The sequence below is a fragment of the Mus musculus genome, chromosome 18 (genome assembly GCF_000001635.26).
Source record: "Mus musculus strain C57BL/6J chromosome 18, GRCm38.p6 C57BL/6J".
In the NCBI taxonomy this organism is placed as follows: Eukaryota; Metazoa; Chordata; class Mammalia; order Rodentia; family Muridae; genus Mus; species Mus musculus.
This window is the reverse complement of record NC_000084.6, coordinates 11884717-11904850: the sequence shown is the minus strand read 5'-3', so window position 1 is coordinate 11904850 and position 20134 is coordinate 11884717. Positions and strand designations below refer to the sequence as shown.

The 20134-nt window shown below is 48.0% G+C and overlaps 1 protein-coding gene across 2 annotated transcripts in view; it reads right to left on the bottom strand.

The window, feature by feature from the left end:
• Window positions 1-20134, bottom strand: part of Cables1 (CDK5 and Abl enzyme substrate 1) — a 106354-nt gene that overhangs the window by 40777 nt on the left and 45443 nt on the right. For both annotated transcript variants that reach the window (NM_001146287.1, NM_022021.2), the window contains exon 3: window positions 16022-16114. In NM_001146287.1, the coding sequence (NP_001139759.1) occupies window positions 16022-16114 (93 nt within the window). The remainder of the gene's footprint in view (window positions 1-16021; window positions 16115-20134) is intronic.

Here is a 20134-nt window from a genome sequence, read left to right as displayed (position 1 = left end):
TGATGGCCTGCTCAGGCACATTTGGCAAACTCTCACCGAGTCTTTAAAACCTAACTTGGGAGTCACCCTTCCAGGTAAGTGGGAGTGAACTGGTGGGAACAGGCTCTTGGTCATGAGTCTCCTCTTCTAGAGGACAAGGCTAAGGAGTCATCACTGGGCTGTTCTTCTACAGATGTGCACCCTCTACCCTGAGACCCAAGCACTCAGAAACCCAGGGCTTTCGCTATCTGTGGGTCCCATAGTGGTTCCTATTCCCAGGGACAAACAGGACCAAATGATTCCCAGCTTCCCATATCAGCTTTGTCTCCTTAATTTCCCCATCTAAAAATGGTGCTGAGTTGGGCATAGAGGCACACAGCTGTTCCCTCAGTACTTGGAGGAGAGGCAGGAGGATCAGGCATTCAAGCCCAGCCTTGGCTATGCAACAAGTCTGAGACCAGTCTGGGCTACATGGCATCTGTTTGGAGAAACAAAATAAGAAGTGAGAGAATTAATGAACGAATGAATGAATGAAGTAAAATTAATGGTGATCTTATTGGGAAGCTGGAAGGGAAAATGAGTTCATTCCAGAAGAACCCCTGGGCTGCTGCCCGGCAGACATAACGCATTAAGTAAGAATGTTTTCAGTGTAGATTAGCTTCTTGGGTGGAGCTGTCTTAGCAACAGACCACTTGTGTTCACAACCTTTCCAGACCTCAGTGCTGCTAAGAAGCAAAAGGGCAATGCTGGGGACAGCTGAAGGAGCAAACACATGACCCAAATGCTGTAACCTACAGAGAGCATCCGCCATCAGACCTCGTTCCCATCAGTGTCCCATCCTGAGTGAACCTTCAGGACCTGAAAGGCCTGAGTCAGATACATCAGTATCCTACCTGCCCAGACACAGGGCTTCCAACATGGTGTGTGTGTGTGTGTGTGTGTGTGTGTGTGTGTGAGAGAGAGAGAGAGAGAGAGAGAGAGAGAGAGAGAGAGAGAGAGGGAGGGAGAGAGGGAGAGAGAGAGAGAGAGAATGAATGTGTGTGTGTGTGTGTGTGTGAATTTACTTACACAGACACATAATGGCTGAAAGACTTGATTATGTGCTAGGTTATAAATGCTGCAGCAGTAAGGTATGAGCTATGAAGGACTCGTAGAAGGTGACTCATCAGTAAGTGTGGAAGCCCACACATTTGAACCTGACCTCTTTCTTGCTGCAACTTTGTCTAACTTTCTAGAAAGATTGGCCTGCAGGTGCTTATCCATGGGCTTTCTGGATACCAAAAAGCATTCCATAGTAGCTTTCTAGTCTGGCCTGAAGGTCACCTTGATGGATCACAACTCCCACCATCATCAGAGCTGCTGGAGCCACAGAGGCTCCACAGTCTGCTCTGCTCAGTCTGGATCTTTCTGGATAGATGGAGGTCCTCCCTGTCCCCACTAACCCTGCCACCCTCCTGGTTACTCCTGTCATACCCTGAGCCATTCATCATCAATGTCCCTGAAATATGGAGGAGAGAGAGTGTTGACCGAACCCCACCACCTGACTGTTGCTTCATCTCTCTCATTACTCAGTCTCTCTTTCCCACACACCAAATGTGTTTGGACATCTTTAATAGAGCAAGAAAATGAGAGACTGCCAATGCCAAGTGCAATCCAAGTCTCCTCCAGCCTTTCAACCACAAAGGCGCCTGTCAGTAAATGGGCCAGATTGTTCTACACACTGTGGGTGCACTTGGGTGGTCCTTACTATTAGGACCAGGCCATGTTGACGCCATGGGTCCCATTCAGAAACTTGTAGTACTGTATTACGTGAGCCAAGTTTAGCAACCAGGAACATGGACTGTTTCCCAGCAGGCCCACTAGGGTGGTTTTCTCCTTGGCCAGTCTTGAGGGGAGAGAGGGAGAGAGGGAGGGAGGGAGGGAAGTAGGAGTCCTGCATCTTTGAGTTCTTTCCTGCCATTTCTGGGCTCAGCCTTCCCATGGATTCTGATCTTGATAGGACCAGAGAAGGAAGCCATGGCAGAGTCCCGCATGGTGGAGTCATGACATCACCAAGGTTGCCACTGGAACTACTGGGAACAAGTCTTCCATATTTCCTGGAGTTGATCTGGCTTACAGCAAGGACTGCAGACCTTAGCCAGAAGAAGCAAGCAGCAACAAGTGAAGAACAAGACTTCTTCCTACACAGGCAACCGTTAGGTTGGTCCTGTTTAGAACCAGAGGGACCCATGGGAATTTACAGCTTTGCTGTGCTCTAAGGAGCCATCTATCACAATGGAGATGCCTCAGACGAAAATCCAATTTGTTTGCTTCCTTCAAGGGCATCTGCTCTTCCTGAGAAAATTAAATCCGGCACTGGCAGCCATCAACTGCACAAGACAACCACGTACTGTTTCCAATGGTCTGTCGAAACTGACCACACCCATGCATGGCCTTGCCTCCAAAAGCAAACGCTACCTTCTTAGCACAGCCATGCAGAAAGCTCACACAATCTTCCCCATTGGTGACATTTAACACTTCATTGAAGCCGAGATGGCCAGAAAGCTTTCCATAAAAGATGAGGACATCAAAATTGGCATTAACCCCAGGAAGAGGGACCTGTGAGGAACCAAAGGTTGCGTTTTCATGCAAACATCTGCCAGAGGAAAGCATGAAATAGTTAAAGAAAAGCTCCCTAGGGCTGGGGCCATGCTGCCTATGGACAGAACATTTTCTAAAACCTTCAGGCAGCTCAGAGCTTGCCCAGCAGCTCAACAGGCCTGAGTTTCTTGTCCACAGAAGATCGTTTCTATGCTCTCAGGAAAGCGCAGCCACTCAGGGAATCTTGCCACTTGTAAGCACAAATGTTTCATAGACACCCTTTTTCACAGAATCTGCTTTCACACCCTCAGTCCAGCGATGGTGGCCTTGTATAACACCACCCAGGATCTTCACGTGCTCTGCTCTTCTTGTCCATTTCCTGCCCCGAGGAGTCTGTTGGTCTTGAGAAATGTCATCCTTATTCCATAATAGCAGAAATATCCCACAAAGATATTTAAAATGATCAAGGAGCTTAATGGAGTAAAAGAAACAAATATTACACGTGTAACAATGGGGCAGTTCAGGGACGTGCAAGTCCAGGGTCCATGGCGAGAACTGGGCATGTGCAGAAACATGTTCCAAACTCACCTTTCCACACCTGAGAGGCGAGAGAAAACACTGATGATGGTGGTACCCTGGGCAAATCCCAGCCGCCATCACCGTGGAGACAGCCTTGGGTGGCAGCAGGGACTTTAGGATGGGATGATACATTAAAGTGGGTGGAGTCCAGGATGTGATGTCTTTACAAGGAAAGACTGATCTGTAGACACCTAGATACTCACAGAGGAAGAGATCATGCTGCTGCTAAGGACCAAGATGGCTCAGGCTGCTGCCAGCCGCTGATGGTGAAGGAGGGAAGGGATAGTTCTCCCTAGAGCCTTCAGGGAGAACAAGGTTCCGCAAGCCAAGACTCCAGAGATAACAGAAACCTACTGTGTTGTTTTAACCACCCAGCTCTGGGCGCTTTGCAAGGCAGCCCAGAAAACGAATACAGCCAGCGTTTGGTTGTATTCTTTCTGTGCGTGCACACTACACTTGCTGTACCCAGACGAGACACAAAGCATTGAAGAGTGACATCAGGGGTCAAAAGACCAGCATAGTATCTGGAAACCCCACTCTTCCCTGTCCTGATTACACCATCTTTCCCACGCTGGCTCTTTCCTCTTCTTACAAAGCTCAATTAAAAGCAGGGAGAAGAAAGACTTGACTGCTTTCTCCTAAGCCTGAAGCTGGTGATTACATAATGAGTGTTGAATGAAAACTGCCAACAACAAAAAGAAAATGTTCTTGTATGCCCTGTTTACACACTCGCCAGCCACTGGGAGGAGAGTCCCTCCTTCAGAATATTCCAGCCCCCTCTGGTTGGATGGGCTGCATCTGAGTACAATGGCAAAGCAGAAATTTGTGGGGCTTCCAAGAACATTCTTCACAAAGGATGTTCCCTTCCACCCAGAAATGGGATAGAGACTGTCTCTGTGTGGGGAATTGGCAGGAAAGAGAAGCCCCGAGAAAAGGGTGCTGGAACCCAGCCTGTGGCAGGCAGAGCTAGCCTGGTATAAGCTTTTGGTACCTGGGTCAGGCTATAGAGGAGCACAGGATTCTAGCAGGCAAGAATAACGAATCTAGGTGAATGACTGGAAATGTTGAGCTACAAGGACCTCAGGAACCCAGGGGCTGAAAGCCAGCTGGTTCAGTTTGAGTAGACTGGCTCACTGAAGACCTGTGCTAAGTAGTCTACCGGTTCCAGACTGCCACACCCCACACTCCTAATAACTCCTGCCACAGACCAGGCTCTTATTACATGCTAGGGAGCTGAAACTTATCTTGCCTTTTAATTAGCACCCCCCCCCCCATCTAATTAGGGGGGCAGGAGATTTCTGGAAAACAAGCTACACAATCCTCTGTTCTCCCCCAAGCCACCCCTCCATAGATGCACACCTTCAATGCCAGACACTTCACTGAGCATTGGGGATAAGCCACCCCTCCATAGATGCACACCTTCAATGCCAGACACTTCACTAAGCATTGGGGATCTGATACAGCAAGAGCCCTATCTCTGCAAAGTTTACACAGGCAGCATTCTGTGACAGGCAAGCACAGGGAGGCACATCCACACTAGACTGAAGGTAGTGGCCTAAGGGTAAGGGTAGGCGCGATCAGTTTACAATGGAAAGGTCTGGCTAGTGGAGGGAGTGGCCTGAGTGGGGGTAAAGAAGACAAAGAGATAAAAAGAGATTAGGATCAACCAATCCTGCCCCCTGCCCTCCACTACCTGACTCCCCGCCACAGCATTTCACTTACTGCACAGTTGGCTGGAAGGCTGCCCCCACCCACACCGAGCTGGACATGCCAACACTCAGTTATGGATGCCCAAGTCTGTTTCCACCCCCTGTACGCATGGTTTCTGGTTATACTTGCCCAGTAAAGACTACAAAAATAAACTGTAGTCTCAGCATTTTATAGGCTGAGGAGGAGGATCATTTTGAGTTCTCATCCATATGACCTCAGTTTACCCAATTACACAGGCGATGACTTCATTTCCAAAGGAGCTCACATCCTGAGGTATGGGGATCAGGATGTTAGCATATAAATAGGGGGCCCACAAGTGCAGATTGGAGAAGTTAGGCCTAGAAGTTAGGAAGTTTCCTAGGAAGCCTGCCGAGCTTCCAGGACAGCACTGGAGCCTCAGTGAGTGTGGCTCTGGCCTGAAGCTGCTGGCCAGAAGTAAGTATATTTTTTCCTCCAAAGTGATTCCACTGGCCGTAGTAAGGTCAAGCCTCCCCCAGCCCCCGGCCATCCAGACACCAAGCAGAGAACGAATATCCCCTCACCTAGGATCCTGGCACTAGGGTGAAGCGGGAGAGTCTGAGTTTGGAGTCAGCCTGGGCTGCACAAACTGACTCTCCTAGTGGAAGGGCACAGAGCAGGGCTATGCAAACAACAAATGGGATCCCCTCCGGGAAGATCTGGTTCAGAGGGAACCGATTCCCAGCTCTAACCCTTTCCTCTGACTTTTCTTATTTCCTATACATTTCTAGCTGAGAAGAGCAACCAGGAAGGACCTGCAGGCCAAAGACAGATAGAACGGCAGCACACTCACACACACTCACATACACAGTCACACTCACACACAGTCACATACAGTCATACACACACACACACACACACACACACACACACACACACACACACACTCATACTCATACTCACATACAGACACACTTACACACAGTCATACTCACTCATATATACTCACACACAGTCACACACTCATGCTCACATACACAGTCACACTCACACTCATACATACTCACACACAGTCACACTCATACATTCTCATACATAGTCACACATACACTCACATACAGTCACACTCATACAGTCACACAGTACTACTCATACACACTCACACACAGTCACACTCACTCACATACACTCACAGTCACACACTCATACTCACATATAGTCACACTCACACACTCATACATACAGTCACACTAACACACATATTCACACAAGTCACACTTATTCACCCACATGTGCACTTATACACTCACACACATTCATGTACACACACACACACACACACACACCCCACAGGGAAGGCTAGTGTGGCTTCTGTGCTTCTTTTTAGACTGGTTGTGTTCACTGGGGACAGGGTCCTGCCATGTTGCCCAAGCTGTCTCCAACGATCCTCCTCCTCCTCCTCCTCCTCCTCCCTCACCCTGGCAAGTAGGCGTGCGTCTCTGTGCCGGGCTTCTGAACGGGTTTGTGTGTTGAGGGAGTTTTAAAGACAAGCTGGGGACATGGGGCTTGGTGATCTTTCCGCCTTAAGCCATTCAAGCAATAGGACTGCAGGCATCCTGTCCTCACCACATTCAGAGGACCTACGTGCTAAACAAAAAATAAATTTAAAAAAATACAATTCTTGGGGGTTTTTTTGGTTTTGTTTTTTTTAAATCATTGTAAGCCTAGTGCATGTGGGGTTGATCCCGTAGCCATCTGCATTCTGGCCACAGCCTGTCAGCAAGGGTCTTTCCTCCCTCACTAGCACTGGAGGTGGACACAGCACCCTGGGAGCCTGGGTAGTGCAGGGGGACTTCTGGGGGGTCCTCTAGGCTGGAGCTCACTTACTGTCTCCCTGGACTTCACTGAGGACAGCACGCACAGGCCCCGTGTGACAGTGAGACTCTGTCTAGTCATGAACACTAAACTCTGAGAAGAGCTAAGTGAGTAAACCTGCACGCGCTCTTGTTCCATCTTGTGACAGCACCTGTCTGCTTTGAGGTGGTTTGATCGATCGAGTGTAGTTTCTGAAATGTGCCATTTCCTCTAACTCAAACTGTATTAGTCTGAGGGATTACGGGTGAAGAGGTCACAAGCCAGGTCTTCATGTCCTTCTGACCCTGCTGCCCCTTGCCCTCTAAATATTTCTGGTCCAAAAGAAGACGACACAGAGCCGGGCGTGTTGGCGCTCGCCTTTAATCCCAGCACTCGGGAGGCAGAGGCAGGCAGATTTCTGAGTTTAAGGCCAGCCTGGTCTACAGAGTGAGTTCCAGGACAGCCAGGCTACACAGAGAAACCCTATCTCGAAAAACCAAAAAAAAAAAAAAAAAAAAAAAAAAGAAGTCATAGCGTCATTTCAGCTCCGGTTTTCCTGTCAGCTTACAGGTTTTGAAGAGGAAAAGGGCTCTTCGGGAGGGGTTGGGGTACAAAAGGGAAAGAAGAATGTGATGTAAGTCTATTTACTCAAAATATGTTTTTAAATGTTAACAAATCCAGATAAATTAGAAATTATGTGTCTTTTCTCATCATAATGCAATAAAATTTAAATCAAAGAAAATAAAAAAGAAGCTGACAAAAGGAGCTGAAATCCTGTGTCTTTTTTTTTTTCTTCTTGGAGTTCACACTCTATAGAGAAGACAACAGCCTCATTCCTTACCCCTCCCATCCAGAGGCCTTTACATGGCTTTGGCAGCTCCTCCCACAGGAGGCAGCAGCTCCTCACGGGTTCACCAGGAAATGAGTCTGGGAGGTGACATCTTCAGGCAGCAGCTCTCCCAGGTACCAGGTAGGCGTTCACAGCCAGCCAGCTCAGTGCTCCAAAGTACCAAGAGGGAAGAGCTTAGCTTTCCTAACAGAGCTGCCCGTGAGAAGCGTCATGCCAGCTACTGTCTGCCGTCAGTTTTCATGCTCAGCATGGGGAGCCTGTCATTGATGGCTCAGGTCCACCTGCCCAGCAATGAGCTCTCAGGGAGGTCCCAGGTAGCCTTGCTCCTCAGAGGCTCTGTGAGCACATTATCCCCAATGTATCTATGCCTGATGACAGACTAATGTTCAGCTTTCTCCCCTTGTGCACAGCACACTCTTGGTGAAGACTGGAATTAGTGATGATTGGAGGCTCCTCTTGGCAACCAACCCACCCCAGGGTGTTCAGGTCGCATAGCACAGGGCAGCTGGCCACCTCTCTTTCTCCACAAAGGTCTGTCACCATGTTTGTGGATGGCTTTTTACAATCTTGAGTCATTTTTTAACTTTGCATCAAAGTGAATTCTAAAGAGACCATATGTATCCATTTTGTAGTTTACTACAAAAGTTACCCTAAGTGTCCCACAATGCTTTGTCCTTCATTTGTGGTTGGCCTGAGTGACTGTACAGTTGCTCAGGGTTCAGTCCCTCTTCCTCTCTCCTTTTTCACTCTGCCCTGACTCAATGTCTTTCCTGCAGTTCCTCAAATACACCCTGGATGTTTGGCCCTCCATCCTCCTATCCTCCCGGAGTGTCACAGGGCTGGTTCCCTTACAGCCTGCACTCCTCCACTGCAGACCTTCCGCAGGCCCTCAGCATCACCCCATGTTCTCCTGCTCACCAGTCTGTGCCTTCAGCTTTTCTATCCTGTATCTCCTGCATGAACCAGCTCATTCATCATCCGTCTCTCTCAGTCTCCGACTCTTGGAAGCAGGACTGTTGTTTTGTTCATGGATGCGTTCTCTAAGACCCACACAGAACAGGTGCCCACAGGACGCGCTGAAGGGCCTGTACACATTCACCACTGCGTGCATGTAGTCAATAAGCTGCTAGCTAGACAAAGGAGGTGGAATTTCAACTCCATCACCTGGCTGTAAAACGTATTTCATCTACTGAAGGGAGGGGCGGGAGTGGAAAGCATGTAAGATAGCATGTCACGGGAAAGAGTGGGAAAGATCTCCACTGAGCCCCCATTCTGTATGTGTGTGTGTGTGCGTGCATGTGAGCATAGAATGCATATGCCAAGAACAGAGGATGTCAAATGTCATTAGCACTCTTGGCTTTATTCCCTTGAGGGATAAAGGGTATCTCACTGTACCAGAGACCCTCTGTCTGAGTAGGCGCCAGTCACTGAGGTCTCTCCCCCACAGCGTTAGGAGTGTAGCTAGGAATAACCATACATGAATTTTACATGGGTTCCGGGGACTGACCCAGGCTCTCATGTTTATCATACAAGCACTCTTACTCCCATCTTTAAAAATGATCAGTGAATGATCAAGGATTGAGAAAAACAAGTTTAAGTCAACACATAAGAACAAGGTGATCAAAACAAAGTCCAGAACAGACTAAGGACCATGACAAAGAAAACAAGCAGAATCCTACAAGTGCAGCTGGAATCCCAGCACATGTGGCGGCTTCTTCCAGGTAGCCAGCCACTAAGGGGCCACGCTGTTGCAATCCTACCATCCTAAGTAGGACATGACACTCCTGACACTAACCATGTGACTATAATTGGGTACAAAAGCCATGGATGTCTCACGGTTAGCTTTCCACAAGGGCATGTTAACTTAGCCACACTATGTTTAAGTCCACATTCTGGCCTTTTTTGTTTTTTGTTTTTTTGAGACAGGATTTCTTTGTGTAGTCCTGGCTGTCCTGGAACTCACTCTGTAGACCATGCTGGCCTCGAACTCTTTAATCCGCCTGCCTCTGCCTCCCAAGTGCTGGGATTAAAGGCGTGGACCACCACGCCCGGCCATTCTGGCCATCTTAATGCTGATGACATCTCTGCTGTCTCCTAACTGATCGTCAATCTAAATCACATTTATTCTTGATAAGTTAAATCTCAGTGAACCAGGCCCAGCACTTCCAGCTGACAGAGCAATCATACCTCGGTTCCCACCTGTACCAGACATTCTCTGTTCTCCACACACCCTATTCTACTCCAGTCCCCTTTGGCTAAGGGATCAGCCAGCAGACCGAAGTCATTGTCCAGTCTCAGGCTCTACCATCTCAGCCCTCCTTCCATTCTATCCACTGGGATCTGCTTAATGAAGAACAGCCTAACATTTTGCTGAAATCAAGAAATGTAATGTCTACAGCAGTCTCTTAATTTACTAACCTAGTTATTCCATCAATGAGGAAATGAAGCTAATTTAAGAAGACTTCTCCTCAGTGGACTCATATGGACGGCTAGCAACCTCTCTTCTAAAGCCCCCGCCCCCATCTGTTCCTCATCTCTGCCAGCAAGCAGCCTGAGGCTTGTTGGGTTGGTAATTAAAATTTACTCTCTGCCATAGACTCCTTTTGACTTTAAGGCAGCATTTGCCTGGCATTAGGCTTAGAACTTAAAAAAAAAAAAAAAAAAAAGTCTTTGTGATGTGCCGGCCAGAGATCACTTCATCTTGCTAATTCTTTCCATCCCCAGGATCTATTCCTGCAGATGCAACTCCACTTAGAATTCAGGGTGAGTGAGCACCTACTGTGTGGCTGGCACACTGCTTTGTTTCTATGCTTTCCAGTTCTATTTGAAGAGGCCATAAGTAGGTCGGCGGTGACCTTCACTGACCTTGTGCCGTCAATCCGACATGGTCATTATCCCTTCCCATCTTCTGAGAATGGCTTTTAAAGCCCTGTCCCTGTTGATAGTGTTTTATTTTAGCAAAATATACGTAAAAGGTAAAGCATGCCATTACAGTTTGTCAGTATACCTTGGGGTGACTGGGTCCAGTCATCATGTGTGCGCACATCACACCTTCTCCATCACCCCAAATCTTGCACCCTCTCCCTGGAACCCCCACTATGCTCATTTTCTGTTTGTCTTGATTCGTTACATATTTCATACAAACGTGGCTCTATAGCATCTGACCTTTGTGTCTGGCTCAATGTTCACACCACAGCTTCTCTTAAGGTTCATGATGGTTGCACCGCGTACCAGTGTGGCTTCCCATCATGGCTGGATGGCTCTTTGTGTGTATAAATAACCATACTTGATTTTCTACTCTTTCCTGGACTGGTTCTTTCCAGTTCTTGCTTACCATGAAGAAAGCTGTACTGGTGTACACATGCCTGTTAGATCCTTTTTAATTCCTCTAAGTATATACCTTGCTGTCTATTACAACTCCTTGGTAAGCTGCTGTTCTGAGCAACTTGTGTTTGTTTCGCATGGCAAGAAGATCGTTTCACAGTTCCATCTAGCATGTGCAAGAGTCCCAGTTTTCCTCCTCCTCTTTCTTCTGCTCTTCTTCTTGGAGCGTGTGATGTGTGTACACCTGTAGAGGCCAGAAGCTGTCTGTCTCAGTCACTCCCCACCTTATCTTCTGAGCAGGGTTTCTCACCGAACCTGGAGCTCACTGAAATGGCTAGGGTAGCTGTGACTTTCACCCACCCTGCCGTGACCTGCTTGGTGCAGTGTGTGGACTGCCAGCTCCCACCTTTCTCAGAGTGAAGAGGAAGCGCTCCACAGTCAGACCTGGCTGTGTGCAACACCGCCTCCTTCCTTTCAGTGTTTGCTCTAACTGGGATTACCCAGTGCCTTCTTCTCCTAGCACCCTTGGTAACCGTTGGTCGCTTAAAGCAACACAAATTTATTGTCTTTGATTCTAGCGGTCAGGACTCTAACAGTCTGCAGGTTTCACAGAGCTAGTTTCCTCTGGAAGCTCAGGGGAGAACTGGTTTGATGGTCTTTTATAGCCGCTTGACTTTTGGCCCAACCAAAGCAAATGATGTCACATCTCATCATCCTACTCCCCTCCTCCACCCTGAAAGACTTTGATTGTAAAGGTCATCACCTCCAATTTGAAGGAGGGCTTAATAGCAGTGTCAAAGCCTCCTGTGACACAGCTGTCGGTGATAGAGCTGTCTGTGACAGAGATGTCTGACGCAGCTATCTGTGATGCAGCTGTTGGTATTCAGCTGACTGTGACGCGGCTGTCTGTGATGCGGCTGTCTGTATCCAGCTGACTGTGACGAGCTGTCTGTATCCAGCTGACTGTGACGCAGCTGTCTGTGATGCAGCTGTCGGTATCCAGCTGTCTGTGACGCAGCTGTCTGTGATGCAGCTGTCGGTATCCAGCTGACTGTGATGCGGCTGTCTGTATCCAGCTGACTGTGACGCGGCTGTCTGTGATGCAGCTGCCTGTGACACAGCTGTCTGTATGCAGCTGTCTGTGGTGCAGCTGTCTGTGATGGAGCTGTCTGTGGTGGAGCTGTCTGTGACGCAGCTGTCTGTGATGCAGCTGTCTGTGACGCAGCTGTCTGTGATGCAGCTGTCTGTGGTGCAGCTGTCTGTGATGGAGCTGAGCTGTCTGTGATGCAGCTGTCTGTGGTGCAGCTGTCTGTGATGGAGCTGAGCTGTCTGTGATGCAGCTGTCTGTGACACAGCTGTCTGTGATGCAGCTGTCTGTGATGGAGCTGAGCTGTCTGTGATGCAGCTGTCTGTGACACAGCTGTCTGATGCAGCTGTCTGTGATGCAGCTGTCTGTGACGCAGCTGTCTGTGATGCAGCTGTCTGTGATGCAGCTGTCTGTGATGCAGCTGTCTGTGATGGAGCTGTCTGTGACGCAGCTGTCGGTGATGCAGCTGTCTATATGCAGCTGTCTGTGGTGCAGCTGTCTGTGATGGAGCTGTAGAGGTAGGGGACAGACACCCTGGTGGCCAGACATTATTCTGCTTATCGCAAACAAAAGAGTGATGACCTCCATTTAACATCATTTTTTGGGTTACTTTTCTGCTCTTTGCAGTCATGGCCATATGTGTTAGGCAAGTGCTCTGGATCCAAGCTCCAGCCCCACCCTGAGTATTTGGATTTCTTACTCTTTTCATTCCATGATTTCTAGAGCTGAGGACTACAACTCATTCAAAAGTCACCTATACTCTTGTGTTCAACAAATAATGGGGGTTATTATTTTTTTCCCAGTGCTGGGCCTCAAACTCAGGGCCTCGTATATGCTAGGCAAACACTATACCAATAAGCCATATTTGCAGTCCTTGGTCTCTGTGACAGGGACTCCTACATAGCTCAGGCTGGCCTCAAACTTGTGAATCTCTCACCCTCCCTCCCTAATGCTGAGATTACAGGCATGCAGCACCACATACAGCTAGCTATTGAAGTTCTTGGTTTTTGAGGTTTTACTATGTTGCCCTGACTGGCCTGGCACTCAAAGAGATCCATCCACCTGCCTCTGCCTCCTGGATGCCGGGATTAAGCTGTGTGCAGCCATTCCGCGTTACCTGTTGAGTTTGAGTTAATAAAACAAAACATTCATCTCTTCAAGCCTGGCACCCACAAAGTACTCAGTCCCAGCTCCTCATAGGTGCAGCTTCACCAACTCCTCGGCAACATAGTACCTGCCGCAGGAGTCCACACTGTATAGTCTGGGGTTCTTCCTATTCTAAACCCAAAATGACCCCCTCTGCCCAGGGCCGAAGCACAAACCTTTCTCCTATGTGAGAGAGACTAGAACAACAGGCCCCCTCACAGTTCACCCAGCTTCCAGGGACAAGCACCTGCGGGGTCAGGTGAGGGCTCATGGCTTCCTCGCCTCTCAGAGGCTGGCCTGTGATCTGTGTCAGGGGACAGTCCTTTTTAGCCTGAACAGTTGCAAGAAGAGGCTCAGCTCTGTTTCCTTCTGCACTTTTGCCTTACACAAAAACCTCTCACAGAATTTATCAGAATTCAAATGTGAAGCCATCATGGTAATCGCAAGGTGCTTCCGACTCCCTCCCAGGCCAGCTAGGTCCATCGGTGTCACAGAGGGGTGCTGTTCCTCAGCGGCAGTGGATGCTACAAACTATGAGGTCAGTTCAGGTCTTATGCTTGTTTGTTGTGGCTGCTTTGTTTTCTGATGCTACAATATTGGCTCCACTATATACACTTCTCAGTTTTGGGGTGCCTTTCTCTTACTTCTGTTTCAAAATTATGTTTCAAACTTATTGCTAGCTTAGTCTTATTGGCCAGGGCTCAGTCTGTAGACTGAGAAACTAGGCTGTGCACTTACGGGAAGTCACTAGGAGGCCTGGGAAATATGTGCAGCAATGAGCAGGCACCTGCCATGCATCCATGTTGGAACAGTGATCAATATAGCCCAGGTGGGAGTCTGCCTGAGTCAAACACTCATCCTTCTCCTGAGGCAGGGGCACCAAAACCTCAGCCACCACACAGATCCCTCCCTCAGAGCACATGACTAGAGATCCCTCAACCCAGTAGGCTGGGCCTGCAGCTTACCTCCGTGTCTGGGTACAGCTACTCTGCTGTGCTCCCTGCAGCCAGGCAAAGGTGCTGCTCTGATTTCTGAAGGGCCAGCCTACCTCCTCCCATTCCTCAACCCCCAACCAGTTTCCCTCTCCTACCTCAGAAATCCAATTTTCTTCCTACATTGCTTTTCAGTTTTGTTTCCCATAGGACAATCTATCCACTCTTACTGATAAATCCCAGGGAGACAAGGAACCTCGGGCCTTCTGCTGGGCTCACCTGGGCAGGTAGAGCAAGCACGCCTACAGCCTGCGGTTCTTACAGCTCTGATGTTCACCATTACCACCCATCTCAGATCTTCAGGGAAGCTGAGTCTCCTGATACTAGCTCATCACTCACGATAAGAACTTCTGATCCTGCAGTCTCCCTGGACCATAAATGTTCCTCTGGTTCCTAGGTGGGGGCGGGGCAGGGGGCGGCTCCACACCGTATATTAGATCATCTATTAGCTACGCTACGCCCTCTTGATGCCTAACCACATCCGGGAACCTACAATACTGTGCTTGAATGGTCAGGGCTGGAAGTGGAATCCTATTAATTAGATTCGCCTCTTTGGCTTTGCCATTGATCTTTTGGGGGGAACTGTAGCCTTTTTGTGTTTATGTTATGGTTAAAAAATAACAGGACATTAATCCCAGCACTTGGGAGGCAGAGGCAGGTGGATTTCTGAGTTCGAGGCCAGCCTGGTCTACAAAGTGAGTTCCAGGACAGCCAGGGCTATACAGAGAAACCCTGTCTCGAAAAAACAAACAAACAAACAACAACAACAACAACAAAAAAAAACAGGACAAAACATCAAAATTAAATAAAGACTAAAAATGGTAGTAGAAACAGGATCAAAGAAAACAAAAATGGTGATTAGATGAATGTGGCACACTGAAGTGACAGGGAGCCAGGGAGGACAGAGTGAAAGCAAATACTCAGAGTGACCAGTGACCCTGGCTGGGGAGCCGTGGTGGGAGCATCCACTCTAAGACTGCAGACAGTGTTTGCTACCTCAACTGTGCTGTTCTGGAACCATCATAATCGTTATAAAACTATGTTCCTTCTCCTGACAAGGCTCAAAAGAGCAGGTATACACCTCAAGAAAGCAGGCCTTTAAAAACGCACTCCTTAGTGCTATTCCACAAGATGTAAAATGTATTTTCTACCCTCAGAATCACAGGAATACTGGGCTTTATTGAGCCTCTCTGAGAATCTGCTTAGCAATTTCATTTTGTAAGAATTGGAGTGTTAGTGAGACCATGCAGCCTTCTACAAATCAAATCAAATGAGGTGGGCCTGGCCCTCTGCTTTGGGATGGCATGTCAGCTAAGAGGAGCCATCGCTAAGGGGCGGGGAGAGCATCAGTGGACATCACAGGCCTCAGATGAATGGACGTCAGCCATCCTATCACAGGCATGCGGACAACTACTCCAAGCTTATCCTCTGCAGAGACCTATTATTTAGGGTGTTGTATTCTTTCAACCATAATTGCTACTCGGTGAATGGATGGAGAAAGCTTTCCAACAGACCCAGAAAGAGCCCAAGTCCAGAGTCTGCACTCCTAAAGACTCACCTACGCCACTGCCAAAACCAAGTTCAGGCACATTCCTGGCAGCCTTTACTGGCCAGCCCAGAAAGAACAAGGAAACCAAGTTCAACAAAGCTGAAAACCAAACGAAAGCAACTGTTTGTCTGGACACTGTTTTCTTTAAGATGTACTTGGGCCTATCCAACACATAGTTCTGGCCTTTAGAACATGGATTCTCCAGATTCCCCTGGGTGATTCCAGAGATGTCGGGTGGAGATGCCTGGGGTGGGTGCAATCTGCTCTGAAAGTTTAGGTTTAGCCCTGCTCAACTCTGGCCTCCCTCTCAGGGGCCCTGGCAGCTCCGTGCTGGAGTGGTACCTGCCTTCCTGGTCACCTCCTCCCTCTGCCCCGTCCCCAGCGGCCTCAGCAGCTCTGTGCTGCAGTAGTACCTGCCATTCTTGGTATCGTGCTGTCGCATATTCTTGATAAAATGAATTTTCTTGAAATTCTTTGGTCTGGGAGAACCTGAGAGTGTTCGACATCTGAAAAAAAGAAAAAGAAAAGAAAATGAATAAACAAAAAAGGTCATTTAAAAAATACTATCAGCCACCACTGGACAACTGAGACATCTCCACACAAAGACAGGAGGAAAGAGCAGACAAGTGGCTTGAGTCACCCAGAGGCTGCAGGAGTGGGGTGGGTGCTAATAACACATACAGCCCGGCCGGCGCAAGGAAGCTTTAAAAACCTAACAACAGACAACGTCCTCGAAAATTCTGATATTTTATGAGTCTCTAAAAAGCTAGCTAATGAAAACTCTTTCCTCCATTACAACAATATAACCTAAATGGATCCCCAGGACATCATCAGTCTTTGTCGTCATCCAAAAGAAAGACTCAAGTCAACACAGGCAAAGAGAACTGAAGGCGGCAAGCTGAAGAGACTTAGAGCTGGACGGATATGCAAATTTCACTTTAAAAACAGCCCTGAGTCATTTTCCCTCTGCAGTGGGAATTTGGCCTGAAAACCTTGGACAACTGCCCCAATCCGGACTCCACTTGGGAAGTCACAACTTAAATCTGAATGAGAATCAGGACCTAGCTAGTTGCTGCTTTATTTTATTACTTCAGAATAAATTTTAATAAGTAAACATCTATTGAACCAAAGTGACCTGAATTAAAAAAAAAAAAAAATTGCCCGGGATGAGGCAGCGTTGGCCTGTGCTTCCCACAGACCAGGAGGTGAAGAGAGCTTACTGGGGATAAGGGCTACTGAAATAACCTGGTAAATCCTACAAAATGACAAAACCACACAGACACCACTACCAAAGCCGAAAATCCCACCGCGAAGGGGCTGGAGTTTTGTCCTTTCTTGACCTTCTACTTCAGTCCTTCCTGACTACGGCTTCCACTATAGGGTGTGAATGCCTGGAACCTGACACTTCCAAACTCAAGGTCTGGAAAAGCTCTGTGCAGGTTCCCAAAGCCACACGGAGCTCTGGGTGTGGATGTGGGTGGGACATCATCTGAATTCAGTCAGTTCCGTCTTAAGGCTGCAGTGCAGGGAGCAGAGGGGGCAGAGGGGACGGAGGGGGAGGAGGAGTGGGGGGATAGCTCCACAGGAGGTAAAGTTGTAGTGGGTGGGGGTGAGGTACATGTGGGAACTACACTGGGAAACAAGGAGGGTTCTAGCTATACAGAGCAACCCCAGTCTTTACTCCTCCCCCAGGGCAATTTCCAGAGGGGCCATCTCATCTATCCTAACCAACCCTTTTATCAGTCACTAGCTTTTCTGGAAGCCCATTCGTAGAGTACAGATCACAATATATTTTTTAAAAATAAGACACTACCTAATTTGAATAATGCGAGCCCAAGCCAAGGCAGATGTGTATTCTCGTGATATTTACTAGTAAGGCCCTTCCACGGGCTGTGTCCACAGCAGATAAGCCCCATTTCTCCTCACCGTCCATTACCATGGGGTTGGAAGCTTCAGCAGGGGCCACGCTCCTCCCAGCCTTCAACTCGGAGATTAGTATAACCTTGATTTATGACGCCTGGCCTTATAGGTCACACAACGCTCTCAATTAAGTTATTACCAACACTTGCAATCCCCACTGTCATTAATAACTGTGAAAATTAAGTGATTATATACACTTATGGGTGTGTTTCATAAACCCATTGGAATGAATGTACTTAACACACAAATGTATACAGAGTCACATGCAAACTTCAAGTGCTGTGAGCAAGGTGTGTGTGGGGAGTACCTACATTTTTTAAAACAGCAGCTTCTATTAAAGGCTCTGAATTTATAGCTCTAAACGGAGGGTTTTTAGCTTTTTGGTTTGTTTGTTTGTTTGTTTTAGAAGCCTTGCAGAGCTCTGCCTGAAGAACAGGCAGAGGAGGAGTTTGCCCCGCTCACTCCGTCCTACTCTTTAGACTTCAGACTTCCTAGTTCTGGGGCTCATGAGGAACACGAACCCAGAGCCCCAAACTGCCCCTATGCTGTTTCCAGAAGCTAGGTCTATCTACCTAAGGTTCCAGCAGGTTGTCATTCCTTCTAAGCTCCGCCCAAGAGTTGCCTAGAAACAGCCAGGTAGGCCTGGCTTGCTATAAAAGGACTGTTCGGCCTCTCCCTCTCTCTCTGACTCTCTGCCCCTTTTCTCTCTCTCTGACCCCCTTCCCTCTCTCATCCCTTTCTCCATCTCTTCCCTCCTCCCCTCTCTCTCCACATGTTCCTGGCCAGCCTCTTCTCGCCTCTTTTCTCTTTCTCTGTCCTCCTCTGTTCCCTCTTTCTCTGCCTTCTCAACTCCCCTTCCCATGTCCCTAAATAAACTCTATTCTGTACCACACCCATTCTATACTACACCTGAAGTATGTCTGGTACCTGGGGGAGTGCAGAGGAACACCTCAGCATGGGCCCACTGAGGCAACCCTTCCTACCCCACCATGCTACCCTATATAAAACATATCCCTGGTTTTCTAAAACACATCACTACTGCCCTATCAGAAGGTTCTAGAAGCATGAGGCTGCTGCTTAGAAAGGGAGACTTAAAGCATAAATAAACAGAGGGTTCTGGGTAGGGCCCCACTCCCAAACCAGAGCTTGCTTCAGCTAGTCTGAGAAGAAGCAGGCCAAGAGCTAGAGGGCCTCAAGAGGTGAGCTCTCCAGCCTGTCATCAGATAAGCCCTGGATCCTTTTCCCAAATTAAGGAGGTGGTAACAGAACAAAGGGGGGCCCCCAGGCTCCTCCCCCACCCCCATGTCTGCACAGAAGGATCCTCATTCCTTGGGCTGCCATGTAGGCTGGAGGGCAGCAAAAAGGCCACACGTGGCTGAGTGATAGCTGGGTAAGGACATGGTGGAAATAATGATTTTAACAGTGGAAGCTCCAACACCCACTGCCAAGGCCCCAGCAGGCCAATCACACCTGCTCCAGGGGACTAGGAAAGATGTCCTAATGTCCTGCCAGTGACCACCAGGCAGGCAGCAAACTCCTCAGTATACCCCCATTGTTGGAGTTCTGGGTGTGCAGGCGCTGTTTGAGAGAATGGTGTTACCAGGATGTTAACAGTATTAACAAAGATGCCTCTTTAACCTGAGGTTCACCCAGCAGGCAGGCGGTGGTGCTGTTTTTAAAAAAGCATTCAACCAAAACACCAGGGAGTCAAAGCTTTAGGAGCAGTGTTAGCAACAATTGCCAAGGAAACTGGAATATGGGGCCTCAGGTGACATCAGGTTAGGCAAAGGAGCAACTCACAAAGCTGCCTGCCTTACCATGTAAATACCCATTTAAAAGCATACACTTTGCGTCATGCAAAATTAAATTGGGATAGAATTAAATTAAAAACTAATTCAATGACAGATTAGCTCTTCCTTGTTAGCACTGATTAGAGGATACACTTAAATTATGCTAAAGTTTTAATAGGCACCTTGGAGGCAACTGTTTTACATGCTAATCTTAAAAGCAAGCTAGGCTCAGGCCCTCCCAAACCCACAGTTCCCAGAACATTTCCCTGCCATTACTAGGACAAAAAAAAAAAAAAAAAAAAAAAAAAACTTCCGAGATCAGCTTTTTTGGGCCCTCCAGTTTTACAGGTGGAAGAGGCAAGGCTTATCTGATGCCGACCGAGTCCTACTCTCCCAACGAGCACCTTTTAATCAGCTCATTTCCTAGGAACAAGACATTTCTAAGTAAATACGAACGCCTTTGTTTGTTGCTGCTACTTTTGTGCTTGTATATACATATGCGCATACATACTGATTACGGAGGGGGGGCACACATGGGGCACACAGCATCTGTGTGGAGATCCAGGACAGCCCCGTAGGTCCCAGGGATCAGATGCAGACCATCACGACTGGTGGTGGCTGCCCTTACTCACGCAGCAGCTCATGGGCTGGAGAAGTTGTTTCATTTTGTTTGTTTTTTTAATTTTATTTATTGTTTTGTTCTTTAAGTTTATTTGGAGAAATAAAGACTTCTAAAATTATCTTGATTTAAGGTTGCTTTTAGATGTTACATTTACACAAGTTTTCTTTGAAATTCAGGACTATACGCTGTTACCA